The following is a 15,405-nucleotide window of genomic DNA, read 5'->3' as shown; positions in this document are numbered from 1 at the left end:
GTGGCAGAATCAAGAATAAATCTCAGGTCTCTCTGGCTCCAAAGCACATGCTGGTAAACCTCGTTGTATGCTTCTTGAGAAACCAAGCAGAGTAGAAATTAGGAGGAAAGATCATCATAGTCTGGCAACTCAGACAATCACTACAGAAAAATCACATTTTACTGTATTTCCTTTGTTCTCTTCAGTGTAAAATATATACACTAATTGGGTTCAAACTGTCAGAGTTTTGTATGCTTTTTTTGTTGTTGTTTTTACCTTTGTTATCACTGAAGTTTTTTTTTTTTTTTAGAAAAATTTTAAACTGCAGTCCTTTCTTAAAATGATCACTGGTTCCTGTTACTTCTCTCGTTTTCATTTCTTTTAATTCATGAAACTGAATCACAACCATTTTGATTTTTACTGTTTTTCACTCTAAGGGCTATTTCATTGATTATTTCATATGTAATCAATAATTTACCAAGAATTTCTCCTAAATACTGCTCGATATGTCTATATCTATTGCCTAAACAATACAATTTCCTTTATAAAAACAAAACAACAAGAAAATCTTCTGCTGAAAATTACATAGTGTTGCAAATCCATGAAAAAGCTCTCATATCAGTTCATGCCTTCAGTTGTTTTTCTGTATTTCCTGGCTGTTAAGGTCTGAGATACTTCACGTTATTGACTGAGATTATAAAATCTCTTTGCTGGAGGTATTTAATTAAATGTACCAGTTATTTAATATGGTTTAGATATAGTTGAATTAAAGTACAAATTAATGAACTTGATATATCTAAGGTCTATCAGCAATTTCTTAGAAATCTGTTCCTGTAGCTATGGTCCTCATAATCTTCATTTTTTAGTTTATAAAGAAATATGTATAGTGTATGCTTTATCTGAATTTGAAGTTTCCTATTATAGTTTTAAAGTATCTTATCTTTTTTTTTTTTTTTAAAGTATCTTATCCTTAATTCAGCAAGTTTTGATGGGAAAACTTATTTCAACAAGCTGGTTGGCTTTTCTATAGTTGATTATAATCATTCTACTTTGCATGTTTTAAGGATGTGCCTAGACAAAGCATTTCTGCTTATTCCCTGTATTTCGTGGATATGCTTTATAAGAGCTTTTGGTGATGTAAAACATTTGTGTTTAAATGAACTGAGAGTAATACATTCAATTTTAAAGAGCAATTAGTAATTTTTTTTAATTTATCAGCAGTATGATTCTTTTTCCCTTCATTTAGATATGAAGTAAATTTTCAAGATGGTATTGATTGTGGAGGTGCATACATTAAACTCCTAGCAGACACTGATGATTTGAATCTGGTATGATATTTTAATGTTTAAGAAAACCTTATTAAAGTTAATATTTTAAAGGAGTAAATAAGAAAACTGAAATTTTTATTTTCAACTAAAATCAAAAAGAACCTTAACAATCTTTAACCAGCCTAAGTGTGTATAGCTTTCAGAGTGTGCCTTCAAATTTCATACACAGCTGTGTTACTTGATGGTATCAGTTTTATAATCTTTAGCAACATAATAAAGTTTGCCATGTCTATACGTAAAAAATAACATGGTGCTTATAAATGTCATTGAAAGATCAGCTCAGAGTTACTTTCTTTACAAATTAACAATCATAAGTTTGTTCGGAGAAGTAAAATAACAGAGCAAAGCAAAACAAACAAACAAACAAGAAAAGTAAAACAAAATCGCCAAAGAACTAAATAAAAAAGGTGGGCCAGTTCAGGAATTGGGAGTCCACCAGAAATAATGTGGTTAAAAATGTTTTGAGAAAGAAGTAAGTGTATCAGGTTGGAAACACCTGTAGCATTCTCCTGCCTGGGCTGTGTCAGGGCTTCTGCATATAACAGAAGATAAATGAGACCTCAGTGACATATTTGTTAGACTCTGTGCAAAGGCTGTGAGATGTGGATTAAAGGATTTGTGTTGTTATTCTTAGAATTAGTTAAAGGGGAGCCCATTGGTAGTGTATGTTAGAGCTCTTGTTTTGGGTATTGTAAGGTGACCATCACTCAAAGGTATAATGACATAATAAACTTAAATGCTAGGTATTTTGCTAAGCATGTAATCTGATTAATTTAGCTAATCCTCAGAGAAACCTTGTAAAGTAGGTACTATTATTATTTCCATATTTGAAAGGTAGCAAAACAGGACTACACCAAGGCTAAGAAATTTACTCAGGGCCACATACAGCTGTTTAAGGGCAGTGGTAGTATTTGAACCCCGGGATCTGACAACAGATCCCATGCTTTTAGCTAATAGGCAATGCCAAATAAAGACAAATTACTAGTAGAAAAACAGGGAGCATGTCTCTATGTCTGTGTTTGTGTCTGAATCTCTCTTCGCTCTGTGCTCAGGAAGGTCATTTTCTGGTGTCCTCTTGAATAATAGTAATGAGTAATCATTGTAGTCTTAAAGTCATGAGTATGCTTTTCTCTGTGCTTAAGTTTCTTAACAAAATATTAATAGTACAGATTTATATAAAGTAATCAAAGTTTATTATGATGTTGGTAAGGTGTTTTCAGCTTCTCTCCTACATCTTCAGGAAGAGAGTAGCATGCATTTTTTAAAAATCTTTTTGAGAGAAAAATTGTCTTTTTTCTGCATCCTTTATTGTCAAGTGTGTCAAATAATTCTTTGGTGATTTAGCATTTAATACATTTTTATAACCTCTACCCAACTGGATAGAATAGAAAAATTCATTAAATACTCTGATTCTGGACTAATCCCAACACATCTCTCTTTGAAGGAAAACTTTTATGATAAAACATCCTATACCATTATGTTTGGACCAGATAAATGTGGAGAAGATTATAAACTTCATTTTATCTTCAGACATAAACATCCTAAAACTGGAGTTTTTGAAGAGAAACATGCCAAACCTCCAGATGTAGACCTTAAAAAGTTCTTTACAGACAGGAAGACTCATCTTTATACCCTTGGTATATCCTTTTAATTGATTCATTAATTCAGAAATATTTCCTGACTTCTGATATTTTCATGGCAGGTGCTTTGGGAGAAACAAACATGGATCCTACCTCCCCGTAAGGAGCTTATCTTTTCAGGCTAATTTTCATGCATGTAGTGCAGGTGGAAAGTAAGTGCTATATTCGAGGTGCAGATGAGGTAAGAGTTCAAAGGGAACATTCCTCCCAGTTTGGAGACTCAGAGAAAACTCAGTAAAGGAGATTGTATATTAACTAGTCTTGAAGTGTAGATAGAACATGGAAAATAGGAGAAGAGGAGGGTATTTTAGGTGCTCTGACATTAGTGGTGCTGTAGAACAGGAGACTGGGAAATAAGATTAAAGAGGAAGGAGTCCTTGATGGCAAGCTCAGAAGCTTGGACTTTACAGGCAGTTGTGATTATTGTTAGACTCGACCTCATGGTGGCTGTGGCACACACTTACGCTTTGAAAGATGAGGTCTTGAGCAACCATTGTATTAACATATTTAGCTTTAATTTAGAACATGGGTGTTTCTGTAGACATTGAGTGGGAGGAACATTACAAGGGATTGTTTCTCCCCTTCCCAAGTATGTACGGTTATGGCACTTTGATGTGTCCGTGATTATTTAAAATCACAACGTGTCAGAACCCGACAGGACAATTCTCTCGAGTACTAAGGTATTTCAGTTTCCTTTCCAAAGACTGTGGCTGCAGAAACATTCATTTTGTCTGCTAGGGCAGTGACCAGTTTTATTTTTAATGTGAGCATTGATGATAATAAAGAGCTTTTTTTCAAATTGGAAAATAGATCTGGATGTTTTGGGGAACATAATCTGTAGAGATAATGAGAAATTACAACTAGAACAGGGCAAATGAATTTCATTAGACTTTGTACAAACTTGGTGAAAAGCCTCTTGGTGTAATATTACCAAAGACCATAAGTTTATGTGTTTTGAAACCACAATGCCATTTTCAAGGATTATCCAAAGAAAATAATCCAGAAGAAAAAGAGCTATGTGTAAAAATACACTGTAAATTTAAAGCAACCTGAATGTTACAGTAGGAATGTTGTATACAACACAAAAATGGTAACTCTGGAAGTGTTTAGCCATAGGGGGAAATGTTTATAATATTAAATTGTCAAAAGAAGGGTGCCTGGGTGGCTCAGTTGGTTGAGCGACCACCTTCAACTCAGGTGGTGATCCCAGAGTACCAGGATCGAGTTCCGCATTGGGCTCCCAGCTCCGCAGGGAGTCTGCTTCTCCCTCTGACCTTCTCCTTGCTCATGCTCTCCCTCACTGTTTCTCTCTCAAATAAACAAAATAAAATCTTTTAAAAAATTATCAAAAGAAAATGAGATTCAGATTGGAGGTGCATCATCATGGGGGCCATTAGACAAATTATGCAAATAGAAAGACTAGAAAAAAAGAACTAATTTTCATTAGTCGCCAGGGACCTACTGTACTCTGTGCTTGATAGTTTGTTTAGAACCATCATGTGAGGTGAGCAGTTTCTCTTTATTTTACCTTAACTTAGGTTAAGCAACTTGCTCTAGGAAATAAAAGTAACTAGAATTGAATTTCAAGTCTGACTCATAAACGTTTGTGTTCTTACTACTACACACAAAAACTTTGTCATACTAGGATTATTGAGTGACTTTTTAAAAACTTTTCTGCACTACTGTTGTATTTTTACAGCATCATTTTGTAGTTGTTCTAAGAACCATATAGTGTACCTTAAAATGCTTTATAATCCAAGGCCTGTTACTGTAAATTCATTTTAAATATTTAGTATAGTTTTAGACAAAGATATTTTTCCACATATGAGTATTTGTCACATGCTTTTTTGTTTTAACTGTAATTTCTAAAAATTTCAGTTGCAAAATTTATTCAGCACATTGTTTTCAAGATTTTTATTGAGAAATACCTTTTTTGAATCAGGAAGAATCTAGTACTTTTTTACATTTAAGATCTTACTCTTAGCTCTGCCTAAATCTTGACTTTTTCCTTTGCGTGGTAATACAGTTTTATAGTCTCAGCTGTAATAGAGGAAGAAATATTGGAGGAAAAGAGGAGAGATGGGGCACCTGGGTGGCTCAGTGGGTTAAGCCTCTGCCGACTCAGGTCGTGATCCCAGGGTCCTGGGATCAAGCCCCACATCGGGCTCTCTGCTCCACAGGGAGCCTACTTCCTCCTCATCTCTCTTCCTGCCTCTCTGCCTACTTGTGATCTCTGTCTGTCAAATTAAAAAAGAGAGAGAGAGAGAGAAGGGAGAAAATGGTGTTTGCATTATTTGAATTTGCGTATAGATTGTAGTTTTTGATTTTGCTATAAGTAACTTGGTACTGTTGTGACTGGAACCTCTGGAGATTGTTTTGGCTTCAGAACCATTTCTTCAGAAAGTGGTAGCCCACTTACTAAGTCAGGATGATCCCAACATTTGTTGACAGTTCCTACTTCCCTAGCTTATTGAAAGCAAATGTTAGGCATCTATTTTCATCTACCATTCTTTCCAAAGACATACGGTTTACCCAGTGACCCCCCCAAGTTTACAGAAGGAGGCGAGAACTTTTATTTTGTCATTACAATGGAAGAGGAGGTTCATTACAAAACTTTTGGCTTGGGAACTTTTAGAGAGCTGGAATTCACCTCCAAACAGACCTAAGTTTAAACTTGTATATTTTCAATCAACCTTAAGATATTTTACACTACAATGTATGAATCATTGAATTTGAAGTGCCGGTGAACTTTAAAATTTTCTAGGAAGTGGTAGTCATGTATCAGTGTGAATTTCCTGATTTTGGTGACTAGATTGGGGTTTATATAGGAGAATGTCCTCGTTTGTAGGAAACAGACATTAAAACATACAGGGATGATGTGCGTGAGGTCAGTAACTTACTCTCAAGTGGTTCATGAGAAGTTCTTAGTAGTACATTTACAAATTTTGAAGTTTGAGATAGTTTCAAAAAAGTTATTTGAAATACTGAAGAAGATTGGAATGCATTCTGTAATTATAAAACAGTGAAGCTGACTGGTTGTGAGGGTCCCAAACTGAGCAAGCTATTGGATATCCTTTATTTGAGAAGTAATGGAGCTTTTCATTAACTTATTTTACTTAAGACAAAATTTTATCTTTGGTTTTAGAAAACATTCTACCTAGTGATCTTAGCATATTTTGATTTTTAATGCATTGTAATTCCTCAATTTCTGCTTGAGAAAAAAATTTACGCATGAAATATAGGGTGGTTTTCTTATTTAGAAGATTATCTTTAAAATGTCAGTCATTATGATAAGTGTAATATATTTAAATTGGTCTTTAGTGATGAATCCAGATGACACATTTGAAGTATTAATTGATCAAATAGTTGTAAACCAAGGAAGCCTACTAGAAGATGTGGTTCCTCCTATCAATCCTCCCAAAGAAATTGAAGATCCCAGTGATAAAAAGCCTGATGAATGGGATGAAAGAGCTAAAATCCCTGATCCTTCTGCTGTCAAACCAGAAGACTGGTAAGTAAAGAATTCAGTAGCAAAGATTAGTTGGTGTAATTCGGTAATGAGATATTCCATATAAGTGAAGTTTACAACCAGTAAAGCATTCTCTTTTAAACATTAAAATTACTTATTTTGACTATTTTGGGTGAAATACTTTCCTAAAATAGATTTTGTAGGAGTACTTGGGTAGCTCAGTCAGTTAAGCATCTGAATCTAGATTTTGGCTCAGGTCATGATCTCAGGGTTGTGAGATTGAGCTCCCCGTCCAGCTCTGCCCTGGGCATGGGTCCTGCATTAGATTCTGTCTCTCCCTCTCTCTTTGCCCTTCCCCTCCAAAGAAAACCAAAATAGATTTCGTAAATCCTTGCTTTTTAAGTATCTTAATTTTCATTTTAATTAATTTTTAATTTTCTTACCTTTTTCAGTATTTTGTTTGTTTGTTTCCAATGCTGTGTGTTGTGTGTGTGTAGGGGGGTGGAATTCCATGACTCTAAAGCATCAACACTTTAATTCTGGTTTAATCTTTATCATATATGTTTGTGTGTATTTTATATAGTTAGTCTTTTCAGTTAATGATTACTCGGCTTAAAATAGCCATATGTTTAGTGTTTGTGCACATAGAACTATATGTCTAAAATAAATGGACTAGTCCATATGAAAATTATACTTTGATAAATCTTATAGAAAACATGCAATTAGAATCCAGCAAATATAAGAAGGACAATATGTGTAACCAGGTGGACTGCAAGGTTAGTCTAATATTGAAAATCAATCAATATAATACACCATACTAAGAAATGTTTTGAACTTCATCCATATTTGTGTTTATATCAGTAGTTAGTTTTGTTTTAGGGATTTATTATAATTTGTTTATCCAGTCACACATTGATGAAAGTTTTGGTTGTTTCCTGTTTGGGGCAATTTTGAATAAAGCCATTATAAACACTTGTGGACAGGGCTTTGTGTGACATAATTTTCCCTTTTTCTTGGGTAAATACCTAGGAGAGGGATTGTTGGATTATACAGTAAGTATATGTTTAAATTTCTAAGAAACTGTCAAAATTTTCCAAAAGGATATACCATTTTGCATTCGCACCAATATTAAGTAAGAATTATAGATCTTATACATATACAGCATTTGGTATTACCTATTTTTTACTGAGATGTAATTGACATATAACATTGTATCAGTTTAGGTGTACAACATAATGGCTTGATATATGTGTAAATTCCAAAATGATGAGCCATTAAGTAATTAACATCCATTACCACACAGGTACAAATTTGTGTGTGTGTCTGCACACGTGTGTGTGATGGGAAATTTTAAGGTCTACTCTCTTAGCAACTTTCAAATACACAATACAGGATTATTAACTGTAGTCATATGGTGTACTTTCATCCCCAGGACTTAACTCATTTTATAGCTAGAAGTTTGTACCTTTTGATCTTTTGATCTGTTTATTATTGTTTTTCTTTGGCTATTTTAAAAGGTTTGTAGTGATATCTAATGTAGTTTTAGTTTGCATTTTCCTGATAACTAATCATGTTGAGCCACTTTTCACTCACTTGCCATTCATATCATTTCTTTGATCCAGTATCTTTTCAATTTTTTTTGTCTTAATTGGGTCATTTTTTATATTGAGTTATGGAAGTTCTTTATATTCTGGATACAGGTATTGTACTAGTTACATTTTGCTCTGTAACAAATTATCCCAAAACCTAGCAGCTTGAGGCATTATCTCACAGTTTCTGTGATTCGGGAATCTGAGAACAGCTTAGCTGGGTCTTCTGGCTCTGGGTTTCTCACAGGCTACAGTTAAGATGTCAGCTGAAACTGTGGTCATCTAAAAGGCTTAACTGGGAATGGATCCAGTTTCAACCCCACCAAGTGTGTTTTGGCAGCGTTCTGTTTGTTGAGGGGCTGACTTGTCATCGTTGGATTGAGAGCCTCAATTCCTTGCTGGATGTTAACCAGAGTCGTTCTCCCTTGGTTCCTTGCAATCTAGACCTCTCCACAGAGAGAAACTCAGTTCCTTGCTGGATGTTGGCCAAAGTGTCCTCCCTTGGTTTCTTGTAGTCGAGCCCTCTCCATAGTGTAGCTCACAATATAGTAGCTCCCTTCAAGGAAGCAAAAGTGAGGGAAGAGAGAGGGTGGAGAAGATGGAAGTCACAGTTCATACTGGGTTAACAGTGTCCTCCAGAAACCCATATCTACTCAGAACCTATGATTATGAGTTTGTTTGGAATTAGGATCTTTGCTGATATAATTAAGATGAGGTCATACTGAATTAGGATGGGCCCTACATCCAATGTGACTGGTGTTCTTAGAAGAAGAGGGACAATTGGACAGATATGCACAAGGAGAACACCCTGTGACAACTAAGGCAGAAATTGAAGTGATGCATCTCCGAGCCAGCGGACGGCAAGTATTGCCAGCATCACTAGAAGCTAAGAAGAAGCAAAGAAGGATCCTCCCCCAGAGCCTTGAGCCCTCTCAGAACTTTGACTTCTGGTCTTTGGAGTTCTGTCATTTTAAGGCTGTAGCTTGTGGTACTTTGTAGTTTGTAGTTACGGCACCTCAGGAAACTATTAGGTGGCCTTTTATAACTCAGTCTTGGAAGTAACATCACATCAGTAATTTCTGTTCATTAGTAGCATGTTCTTAGGTCCAACCTACACTCAAGGAGAGGGGAGCACATGTGGGCATGAGTACTGGGAGGCAGGGATTATCAGAACCTATTTCAGAAGCTGCCTGCCTCAGTCCGAGATGACTGCAGTCCTGGCACATTCCTTGATTCCAGCCTGCCAGAGACCCTAAGCAGAGGACGCAGGAAGGGGTGCCCAGATTCAGAAACCACAGTAATAAACATTATTTTAAGCCCCAAAATTTTGTGTTTTTTTTTTTTTTTAAGATTTTATTTATTTATTTGACAGAGAGAAATCACAAGTAGGCAGAGAGGCAGGCAGAGAGAGAGGAGGAAGCAGGCTCCCTGCTGAGCAGAAAGCCTGACGTGGGGCTCGAACCCAGGACCTGGGATCATGACCTGAGCCGAAGGCAGCGGCTTAACCCACTGAGCCACCCAGGCGCCCCCAAAATTTTGTGTTTATACAGCAATAGTCAATTAATACAGGTACGCATCATGCAGATATTTCCTCTCACTCTGAGGGTGGTCCTAATTTTCTTAATAGAGAACAGAGTTTTAAATTTTCGTGAAGTTCAGTTTGTCAATATTTGTCTTTGATGATTCATGACTTTAGTGTCTTACCTAAGGAATCTTTGCCCAAATGAATGCCACAAAGATTTGCACTTTTTTCTAGACAAGTCACTAAAACTCTGTTCTAAGTTAACTGTATGTAGTGTGAGATCTAAAACAAGATTACTTTTTAAAAATATGGATGTCTAATTGTTTCAACACCTCTTGTCATCATGTCTGTAATGATCTGTACTGATGAACCCTCTTTCATTTCTAACATGGTAATTTGCATTTTTTCTTAATGTATCTAACTAGAGGTTTATCAATTAAAAATTTTTTTTTAAGATTTTATTTATTTCTTTGAGAGAGTGGGAGAGCAAGTGAGAGAGCACCAGGAGGACCAGCAGAGGGTGAATGAGAAGCAGACACCCCGCTGAGCAGGGACCCTGGATTCGGGGCTCTATCTTAGGACCCGGGGATCATGATCTGAGCTGAAGGCAGCTCCTTAACCCACTGAGCAACCCAGACACCCTGAAGTTTATTAATTTTATTGATCTTTCAGAAGAACTGGCTTTTGTTTTAGTTTTTCTCCTCTATTGACCTTTTTAAGATTTTGTTACTTCTTCTTACCTTGAACCAAATTACTGCTTTTTTTTTTTTTTTTTTTTTTTGGCCTTATTAAGTTAGAAAATCTCTCCTGGTAGAAGTAGCTGTACATTTTCTCTAAACACTGCTTTGACTATGTTTCACAAATATATGTTACTTACAAGAACATTCAGTTCATGTTGTGTTCTAATTTCATTAGTGATTTTTTTTCTTTGATCCATGTGTTTTTAAATGTGTTGCTTTGGTGGCAATTATTTGGGATTTCCCAGATATAATTTTCATTTTGACTCCCAACTTTTAATGCTATTGTCAGAAAATTTACAAATCTCAATTACATCAGTGTGGTTGAATGCGTCTATATATTTATTGGTTTTCAGTCTGTTCTCTCACTGAGAGAAGAATATTAAAATCTCTAACTACAATGATGGAATTGTCCGTATCTCCTTTGAGTTCTGTTAATTTTTGCTTCATGTATTTTGAAGATCTGTTATTACATCTATTTGCAGTATTTCATGACCTCTTGAGGAACTAACTGCTTTATTATTATAGAATAATGTCCTTCTTTTTTGTTGTTTTTTGTTTGTTTTGTTTTGTTTTTAATTTGGTGAAAGAACATTTACTGCTGCTGGTTACATGATCAATATGTTTCTTGAAGGAAATTTGGGGAATGAATAATATCCTTCCTTATAAACTCTTGTAATACTCTGTCTTAACATCTGCTTTAGTCTCATACTGAGTCAACAGTCCTGCTTTCTTTTAAATCATGTTTCCATTGAATATTATTTTCCATTATTTACCTGTCACCTATATATGCCTTTATTTTTAAAATTGATTTTCTTATAGGCAACCTGTATGTGGTCATCTTTTAAGTGGAGTGTTTTAAACCATCTACATTTAATGTAATTATTATTATGGTTGGATAAATTGTACTTGTTTTCTTCCTACTTGTTTTCTGTTTGTCCCATATATTCTGTACTTTAGAAAATATTTTTCCTGAATTCTTTTAGATTGAGTTATTTTGTTTTATTTTATTTTTTTAATTTTTAAATTTTTAAATAAACATATAATGTATTTTTATCCCCAGGGGTACAGGTCTGTGAATTGCCAGGTTTACACATTTCACAGCACAAATCATAGCACATACCCTCCCCAATGTCCATATCCCCACCACCTTCTCCTGTCCCCCCTCCCCCCAGCAACCCTCAGTCTGTTTTTTGAGATTGAGTCTTTTATGGTTTGTCTCCCTCCCGATCCCATCTTGTTTCATTTTTTCTTTTCCTACCCCCCAAACCCCACACATTGCATCTCCACTTCCTCATATCAGGGAGATCATATGATAGTTGTCTTTCTCCGATTGACTTATTTCGCTAAGCATAATACGCTCTAGTTCCATCCACGTCGTCGCAAATGGCAAGATTTCATTTCTTTTGATGGCTGCATAGTATTCCATTGTATATCTATACCACATCTTTATCCATTCATCTGTTGATGGACATCTAGGTTCTTTCCATAGTTTGGCTATTGTGGACGTTGCTGCTATAAACATTCAGGTGCATGTGCCCCTTTGGAGCACTATGTTTGTATCTTTAGGATATATACCCAGTAGTGCAATCGCTGGGTCATAGGGTAGCTCTATTTTCAGTTTTTTTGAGGAACCTCCATGCTGTTTTCCAGAGTGGTTGCACGAACTTGCATTCCCACCAACAGTGTAGGAGGGTTCCCCTCTCTCCGCATCCTCGCCTGCATCTGTCATTTCTTGACTTGTTAATTTTAGCCATTCTGACTGGTGTGAGGTGGTATCTCATTGTGGTTTTGATTTGTATTTCCCTGATGCCGAGTGATGTGGAGCATTTTTTCATGTGCCCTCTGGATGTCTTCTTTGCAGAAATATCTGTTCATGTCCTCTGCCCACTTCTTGATTGGATTATTTGTTCTTTGGGTGTTGAGTTTACTAAGCCCTTTATAGATTTTGGATACTAGCCCTTTATCTGATATGTCATTTGCAAATATCTTCTCCCATTCTGTCAGTTGTCTTTTGGTTTTGTCGACTGTTTCCTTTGCTGTGTCAAAGATTTTATCTTAATGAAATCCCAATAGTTCATTTTTGCCCTTGCTTCTATTGCCTTTGGCGATGTTCCTAGGAAGAAGTTGCTGCGGTTGAGGTCAAAGAGGTTGCTGCCTGTGTTCTCCTCAAGGATTTTGATGGATTCCTTTCTTACATTGAGGTCCTTCATCCATTTTGAGTCTATTTTCATCTGTGGTGTAAGGAAATAGTCCAATTTCATTTTTCTGCATGTGGCTGTCCAATTTTCCCAACACCATTTGTTGAAGAGGCTATCTTTTTTCCATTGGACTTTGCTTCTTGCTTTGTCGAAGATTAGTTGACCATGGAGTTGAGAGTCTATTTCTGGGCTCTCGATTCTGTTCCATTGATCTATGTGTCTGTTTTTGTGCCAGTACTATACTGTCTTGATGATGACAGCATTGTAATAGAGCTTGAATAGGCTTTCTTTTTTAATATTCCTTTGGCTATTTGAGGTCTTTTCTGGTTCCATAGAAATTTTAGGATTATTTGTTCTATTTCTTTGAAAAAAATGGATGGGATTTTGATAGGGATTGCATTAAATGTGTAGATTGCTTTAGGTAGAGTAGACATTTTCACAATATTTATTCTTCCAATCCAGGAGCATGGAACATTTTTCCATTTCTTTGTGTCTTCCTCAATTTCTTTCATGAGTACTTTATAGTTTTCTGTGTATAGATTCTTAGTCTCTTTGGTTAGGTTTATTCCTAGGTATCTTATGGTTTTGGGTGCAATTGTAAATGGAATTGACTCCTTAATTTCTCTTTCTTCTGTCTTGTTATTAGCGTAAAGAAATGCAACTGATTTCTGTGCATCGACTTTATATCCTGACACTTTACTGAATTCCTGTACAAGTTCTAGCAGTTTTGGAGTGGAGCCTTTTGGGTTTTCCACATATAGTATCATATCATCTGCAAAGAGTGATAGTTTGACTTCTTTGCCGATTTGGATGCCTTCAATTTCTTTTTGTTGTCTGATTGCTGAGGCTAAGTCTTCTAGTACTATGTTGAATAGCAGTGGTGATAACGGACATCCCTGCCATGTTCCTGACCTTAACAGAAAAGCTTTCAGTTTTTCTCCATTGAGAATGATATTTGCAGTGGGTTTTTCATAGATGGCTTTGATAATATTGAGGTATGTGCCCTCTATCCCTACACTTTGAAGAGTTTTAATCAGGAAGGGATGCTGCACTTTGTCAAATGCTTTTTCAGCATCTACTGAGAGTATCATATGGTTCTTGTTCTCTCTTTTATTAATGTGTTGTATCACATTGATTGATTTGCGGATGTTGAACCAACCTTGCAGCCCTGGAATAAATCCCACTTGGTCGTGGTGAATAATCCTTTTAATGTACTGTTGGATCCTATTGGCCAGTATTTTGGTGAGAATTTTCGCATCTGTGTTCATCAAGGATATTGGTCTGTAATTCTTTTTTTTGATGGGATCCCTGTCTGGTTTTGGGATCAAGGTGATACTGGCCTCATAAAATGAGTTTGGAAGTTTTCCTTCCATTTCTATTTTTTGGAACAGTTTCAGGAGAATAGGAATTAATTCTTCTTTAAATGTTTGGTAGAATTCCCCTGGAAAGCCATCTGGCCCTGACTTTTGTTTGTTTGGAGATTTTTGATGACTGTTTCTATCTCCTTACTGGTTATGGGTCTGTTCAGGTTTTCTATTTCTTCCTGATTCAGTTGTGGTAGTTTATATGTCTCTAGAAATGTATCCATTTCTTCCAGATTGTCAAATTTGTTGGCATAGAGTTGCTCATAGTATGTTCTTATAATTGTTTGTATTTCTTTGGTGTTGGTTGTGATCGCTCCTCTTTCTTTCATGATTTTATTTATTTGGGTCCTTTATCTTTTCTTTTTGATAAGTCTGGCCAGAGGTTTGTCAATCTTATTAATTCTTTCAAAGAACCAGCTCCTAGTTTCGTTGATTTGTTCTATTGTTTTTTGGTTTCTATTTCATTGATTTCTGCTCTGATCTTTATGATTTCTCTTCTCCTGCTAGGTTTAGGCTTTCTTTGTTGTTCTTTCTCCAGCTCCTTTAGGTGTAGGGTTAGGTTGTGTATTTGAGACCGTTCTTGTTTCTTGAGAAAGGCTTGTACCACTATATATTTTCCTCTCAGGACTGCCTTTTTTGTGTCCCAAGATTTTGAACCATTGTGTTTTCATTATCATTTGTTTCCATGAATTTTTTTCAATTCTTCTTTAATTTCCTGGTTGACCCATTCATTTTTTAGAAGGATGCTGTTTAGTCTCCACGTATTTGGGTTCTTTCCAAATTTCCTCTTGTGATTGAGTTCTAGCTTCAGAGCATTGTGGTCTGAAAATATGCAGGGAATGATCCCAATCTTTTGATACCGGTTGAGACCTGATTTATAACCCAGGATGTGGTCTATTCTGGAGAATGTCCATGTGCACTAGAGAAGAATGTGTATTCTGTTGTTTTGGGATGGAATGTTCTGAATATATCTGTGATGTCCATCTGTTCTAGTGTGTCATTTAAGGCCTTTATTTCCTTGTTGACCTTTTGCTTAGATGATCTGTGCATTTCAGTGGGGAGAGTGTTAAAGTTCCCTACTATTATTGTATTATTGTCAATGTATTTCTTTGATTTTGTTATTAATTGGTTTATAAAGTTGGCTGCTCCCATGTTAGGGGCATAGATATTTAAAATTGTTAGGTCTTCTTGTTGGGCAGACCCTTTGAGTATGATATAGTGTCCTTCCTCATCTCTTATTATAGTCTTTGGCTTAAAATCTAATTGATCTAATATAAGGATTGACACCCCAGCTTTCTTCTGATGTCCATTAGCATGGTACATTGTTTTCCACCCTCTCACTTTAAATCTGGAGGTGTCTTCAGGTCTAAAATGAGTTTCTTGTAGGCAGCATATTGATGTTTTTGTTTTTTTTTTTATCCATTCTAATACCCTGTGTCTTTTGATTGGGGCATTTAGCCCATTAACATTCAAGGTAACTATCGAGAGATATGAATTTAGTGCCATTGTATTGCCTGTAAGGTGACTGTTACTGTATATTATCTCTGTTTCTTTCTGATCTACTATTTTTAGGGTC

At 35.8% G+C, this 15,405-nt stretch overlaps 1 protein-coding gene across 2 annotated transcripts in view; it reads left to right on the top strand.

Annotated features, from left to right (window-relative positions):
• Positions 1 to 15,405, top strand: part of CLGN (calmegin) — a 61,967-nt gene that overhangs the window by 28,946 nt on the left and 17,616 nt on the right. For both annotated transcript variants that reach the window (XM_047718493.1, XM_047718492.1), the window contains exons 6-8: positions 1,226 to 1,307; positions 2,752 to 2,944; positions 6,269 to 6,458. In XM_047718493.1, the coding sequence (XP_047574449.1) occupies positions 1,226 to 1,307; positions 2,752 to 2,944; positions 6,269 to 6,458 (465 nt within the window). The remainder of the gene's footprint in view (positions 1 to 1,225; positions 1,308 to 2,751; positions 2,945 to 6,268; positions 6,459 to 15,405) is intronic.

This window comes from Lutra lutra, chromosome 2 (genome assembly GCF_902655055.1).
Source record: "Lutra lutra chromosome 2, mLutLut1.2, whole genome shotgun sequence".
Lineage (NCBI taxonomy): Eukaryota > Metazoa > Chordata > Mammalia > Carnivora > Mustelidae > Lutra > Lutra lutra.
Note: the sequence above shows the minus strand (reverse complement) of the source record. Positions and strands in the feature narration are given on the sequence as shown.